Here is a 17,812-nt window from a genome sequence, read left to right as displayed (position 1 = left end):
GTCAGGTATTATTTAAATTTTTAAAACAAATTAGTCCTTCATGTTGTTGTAGGGGGCTCCCTGTGCACTGCAGGATGTTTAAAGTATCCTTGAACTCTACCTACTAGATGCCAGTAGCAAGCTTCCCATCAGTTGTGACAACCGAAAGTGTTTCCTGACAATACCAACTGTCTCCCAGGAAGCAAAATCGCCCCCAGTTGAGAACCACTGTCATAATCTCATGTGGCTTCCACATGCTGGCTAGCACATGGTTAAAATACATACTTTTTCTGAGAAAAAAAACTGTTATTTTTCATAAAACAGCTTTCCAAAAAATTAAGTTCATATTAAAAGAAGCTGGCAGTTTAACTAGAACCGTTGCTAAAGGCCATACTGGGCCAAGTTCTGAGAGCATGCTGCTTGTGCAGAAAAACTCTCAACAAACAAAAATATGTTTCTGGGGCTTTTTTTTGTTTTGTTTATTTAACTAATTCAGTAGTCTGTGCTTTGGCAGACAGGACAGAGCAATGGAAGAAGGGCGTTCCCAGGGGCAGTTCTCAGAGTGATGGTAGAACTCAGAGGCTTAGAAGACAAGATCAAAGGGGCTAAGGCGCTGAGCCAAAGGATTTAGGAGACCTGAGCTCACAAACGAAAAGCAAAGTGCACGTGGTGGGGCTGTCAAGAGAGTCTCTGGAGTGGCAGATTCTGGTGTAAACATTAACTGAAGTTGGAATACCTCAAAATGCCTCTAAGAGAGAAAAGAAAAACTGCAGTAAGGAGGGAAAATCCTAATGCATGGGCAAAAGCTAGAGAATTATCACTATCACCCAAAAGTGTATCTTTCTTGCAAATATCAATTTAGTGCGATAGAATTTTCAAAACTCTGATTATTTGTGAAGAAATCATAGGAGCTATTTTCCTCTCATGCCAAAGTGCTTCCTCATTCTGAATACGTTTACTTTCAAAATAATGGACTAATAAGTCTGTCTCTGGAAATAAGTTTAGCTTTAATTCCCTCAGGAAGATTTTACCACATGAACCTGTATGGCTATCAAAAGGGTCAGAACCCTTTAAATTAATATTGTAGCAATAATGTTAACCGTTGCCTAATGTCTACTTCATAATCACAGCAGCAGCAGCCATCATTTCATGACCTCTCATAAGCCAGGCACTTTCACAGATGCTTTTTATGCAAGAGCTCAATTAATACTCCTAACGACTCTCTAAGATGGTACCTCTCACTCTACAGAAGAGGAAACAGACTCAGGGAGGTTAACCTGGAACTTAACGGTGAGAATTTTTTTTACTTCAAACTATCTTTTCTCTTTCAAATAGTATTTCACAGAAAGTCAGCTTTAACTAAAGTATAAAACGGTAAAAACAACTGCAGGAAAATGAGGTGTGTGAGATTCCCCCATAAAAGACAGGAAATGAAAATATAATCAAGTCCTATTACTTGTAGCAAAGCGTACTACCAGGAATCAACCTGAAGGTCAACATAAGCCCAAGAGTAGTCAGATTTTTATCAACAGGTTACCCTCCAATTTCCAAGTAACTTCTCCAGACGTTCTGGTGCTTTGACATCTAGGATGCCCTTCTCAAGTGAGCTACAAGAAAACTACTAAGGCAGAACCCCTAGAAGCATTAATTCCTTTTGCAAGAGGTTCTGCTATGTGCCGGTACAGTGCTGCCGCCATGTGGAGCAACTTCTGAAAAAGTGGAACAAAATTCCCCCTCAAGAACAGTAAAGTAGGACACATACCCATCATCAGATTAAGAGGATGTGGAGGATTTCCATAGTAAAACAGTTCTCAGATAATTAATGCCTTTAACCGTTCAAAATTGTAACCATTTTGAGAAAACCAAACAGTTCTAAACATGTTGTATATATATACTCATGAAGGCAGTGACCGGTAATGGGTACTGGGACTCAGACCTAGGTTAGAATCCTGGCTACATTACCACTAGCTGTATGACTTCGGGATTATTCCTTTTTTTTTTTTTTTTTGCAGTACGCAGGCCTCTCACTGTTGTGGCCTCTCCCGTGGCGGAGCACAGGCTCTGGACGCGCAGGCTCAGAGGCCATGACTCACGAGCCTAGCTGCTCCGCGGCATGTCGGATCTTCCCGCACCGGGGCACGAACCTGTGTCCCCTGCATCGGCAGGCGGACTCTCAACCACTGCACCACCAGGGAAGCCCTGGGATTATTCTTTAGCCTCTTCGAGTATACACTGCTTGATCTCTAACATGGAATAACTTCTTCTTTTTTTTTTTTTTTTTTTTTTTAGGTAAGAAGTTTATTTATTTAAGGAGAAACACACTCCACAGAGTGTGGGCCATCTAAGAAGGTGAGAAAGGCCTAGAATAACTTCTAATTCAGAATAACCTCTAGTTGAGAAGATATGAGGACTATAAAAAACACTGTAAGTAAAAGCATCTGTCACTGTGCCTGACACAGAATGCACTTAAATTTAAATTTCCCTTCTCTTAATGACATTAGGAAGGTCATCATTAGCCTCAGGACCTTCTCAGATGTTTGAGTCACTACACCTTACATCTACCACTAGATGTTGGAATTTACTTGACATTCTTGCACTCATCCATTTCTTATCAGCAGCATTTGACCCAACTGATAAAAGGAAAATCAATGATCTAAAGACAGTTGTGATACTTTTGGCAAAAAAACAGGACATACAGTTGAGATGAAAAGTATGGGTTCAAGAATGAAAGTAGGCATGTGGGTATATGTGTTGGTTATCTCTTAGTCCAAGCTTTTCAGTTCTTCACTTAAGTCACAAGAATGAAGAGCTCAAAACATGATTTGAATGTATGTAAAATAAGGCCAGGACAGGGTGAGGCAATCGAGGTATCCCATTCTCAGGCTTGTGCAGGTAGAGTGGGCACCTGAGAATGAATGCCTCCTTAAATGCTGTATCCTGGGCACCTTGCTAGCAAGACGTCAAACGATATCAGGGAAAAGTTTTGCTACTAAGAAGTCTGACAAGAATAAGAAAAATGTCCTATTTAGTTAGAGGGGAGTAGGTCCAATAATTTAATCTCTGATGCTGACACCTGTTCCAGGAAAATCTGTAATAAAGATACAATGAAACATAAAGGATTCCTGAAACAGTTTCTCACAAACCTACCAAGTAACCTTAAATTTTCTCTAAGTTTTCTCAAAAATACTTAAGAAAATCTCCCTGAGTCACCTCCTGATTTGTTGTATAAAAACAGGTTAAGAGGGCTTCCCTGGTGGCGCAGTGGTTGGGAGTCCGCCTGCCGATGCAGGGGACGTGGGTTCGTGCCCTGGTCTGGGAAGATCCCACATGCCGCGGAGCAGCTGGGCCCGTGAGCCAGGGCCACTGAGCCTGCGCGTCCGGAGCCTGTGCTCCACAATGCGAGAGGCCACAACAGTGAGAGGCCCACGTACCGCAAAAAAAAAAAAAAATTAACCTAGAAAAATTAAAAAATAAAACAGAAAAGCAACAGGATTTACTGTATAACACGGGGACAATATTCAGTATCTTGTAATAATCTATAATGGAAAACAGTCTGAAAATACATACATATAAAAAACAGAATCACTTTGCTGTACGTGTGAAACTAACACAATATTGTAAATCAACTAAACTTCAATTAAAAAAAAAAAAACCACCCTTGTATTTTAGTACTTGGTTTTCAGCTCAGAAACATGTAGGGTGTGAGACAGACAATCTGTGGGAAACACAGAAGTCATGCTTCACATAGCTAACCTATGGCTCAATGTCCCAAAGATAAAATTTATTCTAAACATGCTTTTTAAGGGGACGCATTTTTAATACTGCTCTCTTATAAACGCAGAAACATATTACCATTGGATTTGAATCTGCTATGAGATCCCGCAGAGAGTCCAGAAATCCCTGATCTTCCACCATCTGGGCATTGATGTCATGGAGTTTTGCCACACAGACTGCTGCTGTCTTCCGAACATAGGGATCTTCATCCTTTAAGCACTTGCGGAGGGGCTCACAGAGATATTCTGTAATCTTGTCCACCCGGATGCACCCCATGGTTCTGACTGCCAAGGCCCGAATCAGAGGATTGGGATCTTCACAGTCCTATAAATAACAATCATTGACAACTACAGGTGTACATAAACCAGAAAACTAAACAGTCTGGTTTATATAAGCAACAAAAGAATATTTAATTAATGTAGGCTTCCAGTTTCATTCTACATCAGAACCCACATCTCCCATATGATTCCTTTCCTAAGTACAACAGTTGCCTATTTAAGAGTTTAGGCTAGGAATTCATTTAACTGCTTTACATACACAATGAAGAAATGCCCTATAGGATTCATTCCAGAGCTGGGCAGAAGCTTAGATACCTGGTGTTACCATCCCCATGGCCACTGTTGGACCTGCACTAAAAGCAGAAAAGGGATTTGGGCTTGTATTCTGGTACAGGATAAAATCAGAAATTGCAAAGATATGTCTCACTCCACAAATATTAAGCAGGGAGAAAAGAGGGCTGGATATCTGGGGCCTACAGCCAAGAAGGCAAAGGAGAATCTAGAAGCTGGTTTGGGCCCAACATAAGTTCCTTGCGCGAAGCAGCAGAGAGGGCCCTCTGAAATCCTGATTAACATACATTCTCCTTTCCTAGCAAGTGCCTCCAAATACAGTACAAATAGAACACTTACCGAGAAGGAACACCCCTTAAATTGCCCTATATTAAAAAATTTCTTTAAACATTATAAACCTATGCACATGCTAACTTCCAAAAAATGTAAACTAAATTCTTTCCAATGATATCATCCATCTATGAATCACCAGAAAGAATGAAATGTTATAATGATTCTGTACATTGTAGCTAAACACAGAAAAAGAACAAAAATTCCATGAGAAGGAAGAAAGCATGTTTATTTTCCAAAACAATTTAATAGAAACTAATTTTAGAAATGCTGTCTGATTTTTGCTTTTAATGTAGACTAAATTCCAGGCAGAGGAAAAAGAAGTAAACAACATAAAACAAAACAAAAACCCTAGTAAGAACCACCTTATTACTGTGTTCATCAAATCTAATGATAGGAGAATTCTGACTGGATATTCAATAATATTAAGGACTTTCCTTAATGATCAGCTGACTAAATGATTTTTTCATTCTTAAGATGTTTGGGATTTGCTTTAAAATCATCCAGTAGGAGAGGAGGTGGGTCAGGAAAGCAAGTATGGAGAGTTTAAGTTAAACAAAACTGGCCATAGGTTGGTAACTTCTGAAACTACAAGGTAGATATTTAGGAATTTATTACATTATTCCCTCAACCTGAATGTTTGAAAATTTCCACAATAACAAAAAAGTTAATCAACTATTCTAAGACCTATTCAATAAAACAAAATTAAAAGGTAGCTTCTGTAGTTTCCACTACTTCTGAACCATAAGCATAATTTCTACGAAGATAAAATAGGTAAAGCCCCAGGTTACTGACACTACAATGATATGCCCAACATTTGTCAGCCTTGGAAGATAAAACAGTGAGGTTTCACTTGGCTTTCTTCTCCCACCTGGCAAGGATGCACCAAGCCCAGCTGACAGAAGGCTCACCATATGGTCTGAACTGGATGACAAACTCTGGCATACAGAATGCTTAAATCATGAATATTCCTACTCAATGGCCAATACTTCTCTAGAGGCCCTCTTTTGGAACAGAGGTTGCTTATTTGCAATGCAGACACTAACCATATCAAGAGACACTTCTGAAAAGATTTTCTGAGGTAGAAGAGACTGTTCTTGAGTCCCTGGGAAAAAGTTACCTTCACAAAGCTGTTGACAGCCATGATGGCCATGTCTGGCTGACTCTTGGCATAGTTCATCAAGTAGAGATACACGAGCTTCTTTAGTTCCAGGTTGTCAGTCTGCATACAATTTACTACATCTGGAAAGAGAGAGCTGAGGAAAGAGGAAGGGAAAGTGAACAGATGTTGGTGCCAGGCTGTTGGACAGAACACAAAGAAACAGACTTAATTTAAAAAGTGAATTGATGTGAGGACAAATGTCCACTAGTGATAATACTTACCACAGAAATGAATTACTAAAGAATTTATAGTAATGGTCCCAAGAAGATGTCTAAAAATAGATTTTTAAAAAACTTTTTACTATGAAAAATTTCAGAGTAGAGACATCAGTTTAATGAACCCACGTATCCATCACCCAGCTGCAAACAAATATTGATACATACCCGATCTTGTTTCATACACAACCTCAACCCGCTCGCCGTCCCCCAGTCCCTACCCCATCTAGTTGCTCTAAACAATTTCTAAACAAATCCTGGACATACATTTCATATATAATATTTTAGTGTATATCTTTACAAACTTTTAAAAAAAATCACTATGTCACACAAAAAAATTAACCATAATTTTTCATATTAATTCTTTGCAGTTCAAAGCACTACAGTTGTTATGCTTTTTAAGGCACATATTCTTCCATCCCTGACCAGTGGGAACTTATTTGATTAGTTTCCTTATTAAAACAGTTCTCAGATAATTAGGGCCTTTGTTCAAAATTTTAACCATTTTCAGAAAATGAAACAGTTCTAAACGTGTGTGCCATGTACACATTTAAATTCTATTGTACATATACACCCATGAAGAAAGTGACCAGTAACAGGTATTGGGACTCAGACCCTAGGTTAGAATCCTGGCTACATTACCACTAGCTCTATGACTTTGGGATTATTCTTTAGCCTCTCCAAGTATACACTGCTTGATCTCTAACATGGAATAACTTCTAATTCAGAATAACCTCTAGTTCAGAAGATATGAGGACTATAAAAAACACTGTAAGTAAAAGCATCTGTCACTGTGCCTGACATAGAATGCATTTAAATTTAAACTTCGGTTTTCTTAATGACATTAGGAAGGTCATCATTAGCCTTAGGACCTTCTCAGATGTTTGAGTTACTACACCTTACATCCACCACTAGACGCTGGAATTTACTTGGCATTCTTGCACTCATCCATTTCTTATCAGCAGCATTTGACCCAACTAATAAAAGGAAAATCAATGCATTTCATATTAACATAAATATCTTAAAGTAAAAATCTACCTATTTTACTTTTTTTTAAAATTAAGATGACATTGTTTTAATTTTTGCCAATCTCTTTAATGTCTACTTTAAACAAAAACAGCTGGATTCTCACACATGCTCCTGCATTCAACCTGTTGTAGAATGTTGTTTAGCTGAAGTGTAAGAAGAAAATCCATTTTCATACACGTATATAAATTGGAAAATGGAGGAGTATTTTAATAGCCTTTTCATATAACTGGGTGTTCTTCTTTGATACATTAAAGCTAGACAAATGGTTGTTTTTCTTTTTCTTTTGTTTTTAGTCCACAAATGGTAGTTTCTTAAAAGTTAGGTACAATATGGAATCTGAAACCATATCGATAAACTTTCTGTACTTGGTTGCATTAAAATCCATTCATTTATCACTTATTTTGAATGGATATTTTACCCATGCATAATTTTGTGATGTATGCACTGGTCCTTTGGAAAATATTGGTTCAATGAGTTATGCAGATCTTCTCTATGGTGGCATATTTCATTATACAGCAGCAAATAATCACAGTCATTAATTTCACCACCAATCTCATCAGAAAAATCTCTAAGTACTGGGAAGCTATCAAGCTCATGATGGGAGATACAAGTTTTCCAACACTCTAATTTTTACTTTAAAGTCGAAATTTATCTACTGTCAAATTTTTTCCCTTGAAGTGACAGGTTCACTTTCTTCATTTTTTATAAAATGTCTCCCAAATATTGAAGTCTGATTAACTATAGTTCTGTCCATCTTTCTTTCACAAAGAAATGGTGTTCTCAAGTCAAACAATTGTGCAAGGGCTTTTTTCAAGTCAACTGTCACACTTTGCTATGCAGTAGAAGTACTTTATGCCTAATTCCTATTTCATCACACAGAATATTAAAAAGACCTGAACTCAAGGTTCACGGTTTACTGAAATAAATTTTTAGTGCTTCATGCAGGACAGTCCTAAGTGAAACTGCCCTTTTTTCCTGCAGGCACATGATGGTGAAGAATACAATGACTACTTTTACAGTTTGGCACCACTGCCTTAATTCACACTAAGGCACCAGCCATGCAAATGTCAACACAGTGAAAAGGGTAAATAACACCTATTATTACAAGAATAGCTTTGACTTCATGGATTTCATGGAAAGGATCTCGGGAATCCTCAGGGGCCTGCAGACAATCCTTATTTATTTCCAAATGGTCTTCCTAAATTACAGGAAAAAAGGGAGGAAAAAAAAAAAGACCCTTTGGATTTTGTTACCATTGATTTTCATCTTGAATTTGGCAATTAAAGGCAGAGTTGTAAAGTTGAGGGTACTGGCTTGAGCCAATTAAAGTACACATGGGCTTCTGCTTCTCAGTATATTTTTATCATCTTCTAAAACTACCTCAGCAACAGATTCGTAACTGTGTCAGCTCTCAGGAGGTTTTATGCTAGATCTGTACGCAAGAGAAATCAAACTCGTTTCACCCTTAAAAAAAAAACAAAAAAACTTAGTCACAGTTAATATAAAAGCAACTACACTTCCTGATGTTTCCAGTGGAACAAACTCATTCTTATACGTTCTGACTGTAATAGCTTTAAATAAAAAGCAGTAGAGCTTCCCTGGTGGCGCAGTGGTTGAGAATCTGCCTGCCTAGGCAGGGGACATGAGTTCGAGCCCTGGTCTGGGAAGATCCCACATGTCACGGAGCAACTGGGCCCATGCGTCACAACTACTGAGCCTGCGCGTCTGGAGCCTGTGCTCCGCAACAAGAGAGGCCGCGATAGTGAGAGGCCCGCGCACCGCGATAAAGAGTGGCCCCCGCTTGCCACAACCAGAGAAAGCCCTCGCACAGAAACGAAGACCCAACACAGCCATAAATAAATAAATAAATAAATTTAAATCATATGGGCTTCTAAGAAGACCTCTGCTTAACAAAAAAAAAAAAAAAAAAAAAAAAAAAAAGGCAGTAAAAGCCATAGAGTAAGAGTCTAAAATGAGCGAAGCAGAAGAGATTACCCTTACCTAACATCTTTCCCCACAGTCATAGCAGCAATCACTTTCTTCACAGCCTCCTTCCTCTTTTCTTTCTTTTCATTGTTGAGTTCAGCCTTTAATTCAAAGATTTCTCCTAAAAGACAACAAACGGGTGAGGTCCCAGGATCAGAGAACTAGAGCAAAACACTGTACTATATAGCAAGTAACACCACAACAGCTGACCAGTGGCAGGGCTGCAACTGAAATAAGATTATTTAAAAATTATAGGATAGGTGCAGTTCAAATCCCTAGAATATTAACCAACCCATTGATAAGGATGCTATTTTAGGGTTATCGCCAGAGAGGAAGATGTAAGCCAGATCTCAGGAAGCATAGAAGTGGGAAAAAGGAAAGATACCTCCTATCTTACTACGATGGGGAGAGAAGGGCATCTGAGGGATGATCTCCCGTCAGAATTTCAAAGTCCTGGGGAAAAAATAAATGCAGGCAGGAAACAGGTTCACAAATCGATGTTTTCAAACCAGAAGAGACTCCGCATTCACCTACTCTCAAGTCCACAAACAACTGAGGCTCAAAGGTCAATGAGTGAGCGAGTGACAGAGCTGGCCTTAGAACTGTCTCTCCCGACCCTTCAATCCAGAGTTTCTCAATGTTGGCTACACACTATTACCCGGGAAGTATCTAGAAATGCCAATGCTCAGGCTCCACTCTGGACCAAATAAATCAGAATGTCAAGGAGTAGAACTCCTACGTTCATACTTTTAAAAGTTTCCTCAAGGGCCTCCCTGGTGGCGCAAGTGGTTGAGAGTCCGCCTGCCGATGCAGGGGATACGGGTTCGTGCCCCGGTCTGGGAGGATCCCATATGCCGCGGAGCGGCTGGGCCCGTGAGCCATGGCCGCTGAGCCTGCGCGTCCGGAGCCTGCGCGTCCGGAGCCTGTGCTCCGCAACGGGGGAGGCCACAACAGTGAGAGGCCCGCATACCGCAAAAAAAAAAAAAAAAAAAAAAAAAAAGTTTCCTCAAGCGATTCTAATGTATAATCAGGGTTGAGAATCACTGCTCTAATTAGTACTTTAAGATGATAATGGGCTCTAAGGCCCTATCCTGTTCAAGCAATCGAAGAACCGAAATAATAATCCTGAGGCTTCAAGAATGGTACAAACCAGCGTCATGTCTAAAGGTATAATCGTAAATGACTGACTGCTCAGGCCCTGCACCGTGAAACGCCAGGACTGCCACCACTACTTTAAGGCCCAGGCTCACCTATCTTCAGAAAGCTGGAGCTGAAAGAAGAAAAACGGTTAACAACCCTCAACTGGTTTTAAAAGAAAGAAGAAAATATACTCTAAGACCACGAAAAAGAAGTTGACTATTGTCACTTCAACTTTCCATCTACAGTATTGCCTCATTTTCTTCCACCTTTATGACTGTTCTTGATGTTCATTTTAACCTCGTTCACCAGTATAGAAAGAGTGGGGGCAGCAAACTAGGCGATCTGCTGAAGCCTCTAAATGGGAAGGATGAACTGGCAAGAAGCACAAAAGTTGAGCACTAAAAAAGCTTGTTACATCAAAATCCATCGCTAACAAAGCAAACAAACTGTTACAAAAATCACCCTTTTATTTGACAGCTGCAAAAATAGCACAGACAGAAAAGCTGGGCCCTTTAAAGAGTCACTCTCCTCCTCTCCAAGTCCTCTGCTGCCAAATCCAGCTCTTAGGGTTCCCATCATTGACTTCTGAAAACAGTAAAGGACAAGCAGCACGGTTTCAGAAAATTTGAATTGTGAATAGCAGCAGGAGCTGAAGAACCAAAACAGGATATAACTGAAATTATTCCAACTCCAACAGCATAAATTTAAAGAATATGCTCCAGTGGCAGTTCTGGTGGGTGTTACAGGAAGTAAAAGGAACACAGTCTATCCATTTTTTTAAAATGTGGTATTTACCCAGCCATGATTCATCTGTAAGTCTCAAACCTTTATAAAAATCCCTGAATTAAAAAAAGGTTACCAGGACCCATTATAAGTGAAGGTTTGAAAAATTAGGTGAGTTTTAAAATTACATCTTTTTGTGTTATTATAGAAACATCTTGGTCATCAAAGCACACAAAATGTTAACAGAAGAAATAAATACATTTCAGAATGATAAGAGAATAAGAAAAAAAAGCTGAAAATGAATGACAAGGGGCTAAATGCTTTTGTACGCTATAAGCAGTAAAAACAGCAAGAAGTTGGGTGGAGCCAAGGAGGAGCATGGAGGCAAGGTATCTCATACATACTACAGCTTTATTAAATTCTTATCTTTCCCCCCTCCTTTTCCCCTGAAACAAATCTATCAAGCATTGCTAGCAGCTAGCAACAGTTCTCAATCTCGGCTACACATCAGAAAATTCTGGGGAGCTTTTAAAAAACCCCCACGTCGGGCCTCCCTGGTGGCGCAAGTGGTTGAGAGTCCGCCTGCCGATGCAGGGGATACGGGTTCGTGCCCCGGTCTGGGAAGATCCCATATGCCGCGGAGCGGCTGGGCCCGTGAGCCATGGCCGCTGAGCCTGCGCGTCCGGAGCCTGCGCGTCCGGAGCCTGTGCTCCGCAACGGGGGAGGCCACAGCGGTGAGAGGCCCGCATACCGCAAAAGGAAAAAAAAAAAAAAAAAACCCACGTCTAGGCCATATCCCAGACCAAAGAAATCAGGATATCTGCAGGGGTAGGACTGGACATCACCTATTGTCTTTTACTTCACTGGGCAATTCCAATGTGCAGGCAAGGCTGAAAGCCATGGACTAGTAGCTAATGTAATTAAGCAACTCTCTATGGTATTTTCTGTATTATAATAGAAGTTTACCCTTAAATAACTCCAAATGACAGAAATATGCTTGTGCTTTCTAGAAAATTTTCTGGTGCTCCAGGCCACTATGTGTGCCCTCCCGTTTTCTTTTTCTTTTGAAATCATTTTAATCTTAAAGAAAAGTTGCAAAATTCCCCATCTGCTAACATCATGCCACATTTGCTTTATCATACTTTTTATATATTTATACATTTTTTTTCTGATTCATTGAATAGGTAAACTGTAGGCATCATGTCTCTTTAGCTCTAAATATGTCAGTGTATAACTTCTAAGAACAAGGAATTATGTTACATAACTATAATACAATGATGAAAATCAGGAAATTTAACATTGATATACTGTCATTATCTAATCTATAAACCTTATTCAAAGATCCTGATAAAGTCTTTTATAGTAATTTTACCCTCATCCTCCTTGGGCCAGGATCCAATGCAGGATCATGCATTACATTTACTGTCATGTCTCTTTAGTCTCCTTTAATCTGAAACAGCTGGCCAGCCTTTGTCTTTCATGATAATGACATTTTTTAAAAGTACAGGCCAGTCATTTTATAGAACACCCTCAGCTGTCGTGGGTGTTCCCTCATGATTACACTGAGATTATGCCTTTTGGCAGCCATAATTCAGAAATGATGGTATGAAATCGTCATGTGTGGAAGGATAAGAAAATATCAAACTTCCATGCATTGTTTTGCATAATCATTTTTTGTTAAAAATTTTAAAAGTCATATGTATTAATACATGCATAGAAAAGACTGAGCATACATACCGAATTCCCATCAGGAACAGGAATAGGGAGGGAGAGAACTTTCATTTTTACTTTTTATTGCTGTATTGCTTTAGTAGTACTCCTTGTAATAAAATGTTTATTTCCAAGTAAAAAATAAAAGAATTTGGTGCAACTACTATGGAAAACAGTATGGAGGTTCCTTAAAAAACTAGAGTTACCATATGATCCAACAAACCCACTCCTGGGTATATATCCAGAGAAAATTCTAATTCGAAAAGATACATGCACCCCAATGTTCATGGCAGCACTATTTACAATAGTCAGGACATGGAAGCAACCTAAGTGTCCATCCACAGATGAATGGATAAAGAAGATATGGTTTATATATACTATGGAGCATTATTCAGCCATAAAAAAGAATGAAATACTGCCATTTTCAGGAACATGGATGGACCCAGAGATTACCATACTAAGTGAAGTAAGTCAGACAAAGAAAGACAAATATACGGTATCACTTATATGTGGAATCTAAAAAATGATACAAATAGACTTATTTACAAAACAAACACTCACAGACACAGAAAATAAACTTATGGTTACCAAACAGGAGGGAAGGAAGGGATAAATCAGGACCTTGGGATTAGCAGATACAAACTAGTATATATTAAATAAATGATAAGGTCCTACTGTATAGCACAGGGAACTATATTCAATATCTTGTAATAACCTATAATGGGAAAGAATCTGAAAAAGAATATATAGATGTATACATATATATATATATATATATATACACACACACACACACACACATACATATATATACACACACACACACACAATTGAATCACTTTGCTGTGCACCAGAAACAAACACAACATTGTAAACCAATTACACTCAATTTTTTTAAAAAAGAGAAAATAAATGTGCTTCTTCCTTTAACCCTCCTCAGATCTATCAATCCTCAACGGATCAATCTTGGATCTCTTCCTTTCACTAAAACCTTCAAGTCAAAATGATGTGCACCACAGCCATATCTTTAAAAACCCATACTTTAATAATTTACTCAATACACTTTTCTGTAGAAAATCCCCAATGAGATGGTCCAAGACATACATGTCTGAAGAGGTCAGAAGCATTCTACCTGGAACAATCTTACACCATGACTTTTGAAGAATCTTCAAAAAAGGCTGTGATCAGGTTCTCATACTTACCTTTTTTATTGGTTGTGAAGTACTTGGAGTCAGTCATGGTTGTGGATCTTTAATGTGCACCTACAGCAAGAGAAAAGAATTCCTTTAACCAAGTTATTTATGTCCAGCAAAGCATTCAACTAATTTTAAGATCATTTATATACAAGAATTTCTGCATTCAGAAAGTATCTTCATCCTTACCACCATCATTGGTGATCCAAAGGGAGGCAAGGATAATTAAGAATGTAATCCTTGCCTCAAAAGCTAATTGGAACAAAATCCAAAGGCCTAATGGAATAGAGTGATAATCTGAACCTATCATAGTTTTATGATTTTATCCACAATTATCTCCTCAGAGCCTCCAAGACCTAAAGCTACATCTTTTTACAAATACATCTTCAGTTAGTCACTCCAATATTTAAAATAAGGAAAAGTTTGTTTCAAAAGATCTCCCCATTACTTCCCATTAAAGCAAATCTGATTTACTTCCCTGCCTCAAGATGGAGTCACTCTAAGACATATATTCTGAAGCAGAGTAAAACTGAAAGAGAAAAAAATTTTATCAACCTATTCACCATTACATGCAACTATCAATAAAAGGAATTTCTTTCAGAAAAAAAAGAAAAGCCTAGATTAGTAGGACAATACTCTTTCATGACAAACACCTAGAGAGGCAAACATCTAGAGAGGTGTTACGCATGGATTTTTTAATTCTGGTTTTCATACTTCCAACAACCTACAATTCCCCCGAGTATTCCCCAAAATAAAAAATGTCAGTTTACAGTTAAAAACAATGCAAAAAACTGAGATATTTGTTCAGTCACACTGAGTACTAAAGAGAATCAGAACTGGTGTTAAAACTTAAAAGAACACGGATCCCAGCTTCAACTTTAACTTTCCTGTTCCAATTTCCAGAATTAATCCAGTTGACATAAGGCTCCACTGGTAAAACAAAAACAGCATGGACTGATCACATTTCTCCCCAAATAATGAGACAATGTTTTCTGATTTGAGAAACCCTAAGATTTTGTCCAATCTACTTGACTTCTTTAAATACATTAAAATTTTCTTTTAATAATATTCCTGCTGCACTCAAAAATGAGTATCTTCTGGGATTTCCCTGGTGGCACAGTGGTTAAGACTCTGCGCTCTCAAAGCAGGTGGCCCAGGTTCGATCCCTGGCCCGGGAACTAGATCCCATATGCGTGCCGCAACTAAGAGTTTGCATGATACAACTAAGACCCGACACAACCAAATAAATAAATTTTTTTAAAAATGATTATCTTCTTACTGACCACCATCATTAATAATACTTATCACCAAATTCTGGACAGATGCCCTGGCACCTACTCATTATTTTCTGGTCAAAACAACATGAGTGATAATATGTTTGGCAAACTTGAGTGATAATACCTCCACAATGGTAATTATGGATCTGAGAAAAAAGACCTAAGCACTCAACCAATCAATGCAATTAAGGAAAAAAGCCAGAAAATCATAAAATAATGAAAAAAGGTTGGCTCAAATTTGTTTCTAAAATGTACTACTTGGACTATTTAAGGGAAATTAGACTCATTTGTTATCTTTCCAAGGAGCTACTTAATGTTTATAGTACTGATCCTTATACAATAGTGCTTTTAGGTTGTACAAGAATTTCACTGAATTTACCTTGTTAAAAGAAGTGAGCTAGAACTCACACAAATCATTATAGAATACAGAAATTTCTGATTTGACACTATTTGTTATAACTTAAAGTGAGCCTGTAACAGAGGCTTGTCTTATGTAGTATTTTCATAATGTCTTTTCTAGCTAAAATTCAAAGAATAATCTTTTAATCCATTTAATCATTTAATCCATTCACAATGTAAACTAAAATGTGAAGTAGGCAAACTGAAGAAAGGAGTCCTTCACATAAGAGACCTGAAATAGGGACTTCCCTGGTGGTGCAGTGGTTAAGAATCCGCCTGCCAATGCAGGGGATGTGGGTTTGAGTCCTGGTCCAGGAAGATTCCACATGCCACGGAGCAATTAAGCCCGTATGCCACAACTACTGAGCCCACATGCCACAACTACTGAGCCCACATGCCACAACTGAGCCCACATGCCACAACTACTTAAGCCCACAAGCCTAGAGCCCATGCTCTGCAACAAGAGAAGCCACCACAATGAGAAGCCCACACACACTGCAACTAGAGAAAGCCCACACACAACAACGAAGACCCAACACAGCCATAAATTAATTAATTAATTTTAAAAAGAGACCTGGAATAAGTCTGAAGTTATCATCTAAGAACTTATATATACAAAGAGGAAAACCAGTATACAGAAATGATTACAGTACTAGAGACTGACAGGAGGGCCATAGCTCAAGGCCATTATGGTCTATCCAGGATGTTGTTAATGCCACTCTAATCCTTTGGGATCATCAAGAGTTAAAACTTGCTTAACATTTAAAGACAAAAGCTGCTTGGAATTTCTCACTGTTTCTTTGAAAAAGGGCCCCCAGGGCCTCCCTGGTGGCGCAGTGGTTGAGAGTCCGCCTGCCGATACAGGGGATACGGGTTCGTGCCCCGGTCTGGGAGGATCCCATATGCCGCGGAGCGGCTGGGCCCGTGAGCCATGGCCGCTGGGCCTGCGCATCCGGAGCCTGTGCTCCGCAACGGGAGAGGCCACAACAGTGAGAGGCCCACATAACGCAAAAAGGAAAAAAAAAAAAAAAAAAAGAAAAAGGGCCCCCAAATCATTCTGTTTTCTAAAGTTCTCATACACATTCACATATATTAAATTTTTAACAGAAAATTTCAGCACAATCTGTTAAACATTAAATTAACCTAGTCTTAAATCGTACCTTTATTAGTGACCCACACATTTCATTACTTCCCCTAACAAATTTCATCATCGAGGAATAGATTTCTGTCCTTTTACATTGTGAGCACTAAGTTCTTAACTAGAGAATAATGTACCAGCCCACAAAATTTCAGGGAAGAGGACAGAATCAAGTAAATGATCTCAGGCCCTAAATTAAGAACCCCTGCTTTTAAAGAGAAAGGAGAAACACACCACTCTCTTATCTCGCACTGTCCTACACAACAGTAATGAAATATCCCTTACACATATTGGCAGAGCAACATTTTATCAGGTCAGTTCCTGACTTAAGCCAAAAGAAACTCCCCCAAAATAAAAATAAACTAGCCTAAACAAAAACAAATGAGAAGAGGCGGGGTTCCACAACACTGTGAATGTACCAAATGCCACCAAACTGCTCACTCTAAAATGGTTAATTTTATGTTATGTGAATTTCACCTCAAAAAATTGCATATGTATGTATTTTTTGGCTGCGTTGAGTCTTCGTTGCTGCATGTGGGCTTTCTCCAGTTGTGGCGAGCGGGGGCTACTCTTCATTGCTGTGCGTGGGCTTCATTAGTTGCATGATGCAGGCTCAGCAGTTGCAGCACATGGGCCCCAGAGCGCGTGGGCTTCAGCAGCTGCAACGCGTGGGGTCAGTAGTTGTGGCGCACGGGCTTAGCTGCTCCATGGCATGTGGAATCTTCCCAGACCAGGGATCAAACCCCATGTCCCCTGCATTGGCAGGCAGATTCTTAACCACTGCACCACCAGGGAAGTCCCTGTATATATTTTTAAATGAGACACTGTTTTGTTTTTTTTTAATGAGACACTCTTAATCACACACCAGAGATGAATATGGTCAGATTCTCTAAAACATAGGATGGTGAAAACTGTTGTCTGCTTGAGAAGCCAAAGAAAAAGCAGCCAAGATAGAGTTCAAAGAATAAGTATTTGCTGAAGAGCCTCAAAAATCAAGTTCCTTCTGGGAGCTGTGGCGGTGGGGGGGGGGTGGGGGTGGAATTTATTCCTCAGGAGAGTCCCAGGGCAAAGCCAAGCCATCATGGAGCTGGAAGTCACACTACCTTTTTACCAGATCAAACCAGAGAAGTCACCGGCTGTTCTGAGGACCTGAGGTATGACCTCAGGACATTGTTAAAAAAAAAAATA

General features: G+C 39.1%; 1 protein-coding gene across 4 annotated transcripts in view; it reads right to left on the bottom strand.

Moving 5' to 3' along the window:
* The window catches only part of AP2B1 (adaptor related protein complex 2 subunit beta 1), a 123,821-nt gene that overhangs the window by 98,902 nt on the left and 7,107 nt on the right, over positions 1–17,812 (bottom strand). For all 4 annotated transcript variants that reach the window (XM_060082948.1, XM_060082947.1, XM_060082945.1 and 1 more), the window contains 4 exons: positions 13,820–13,879; positions 9,060–9,165; positions 5,773–5,908; positions 3,832–4,077 (listed from right to left, as the gene is read on the bottom strand). In XM_060082948.1, the coding sequence (XP_059938931.1) occupies positions 3,832–4,077; positions 5,773–5,908; positions 9,060–9,165; positions 13,820–13,856 (525 nt within the window). In that variant the 5' untranslated portion in view covers positions 13,857–13,879. The remainder of the gene's footprint in view (positions 1–3,831; positions 4,078–5,772; positions 5,909–9,059; positions 9,166–13,819; positions 13,880–17,812) is intronic.

This window comes from Mesoplodon densirostris, chromosome 18 (genome assembly GCF_025265405.1).
Source record: "Mesoplodon densirostris isolate mMesDen1 chromosome 18, mMesDen1 primary haplotype, whole genome shotgun sequence".
Taxonomy (NCBI): Eukaryota; Metazoa; Chordata; class Mammalia; order Artiodactyla; family Ziphiidae; genus Mesoplodon; species Mesoplodon densirostris.
This window is presented reverse-complemented; position numbering and strand designations above follow the sequence as displayed.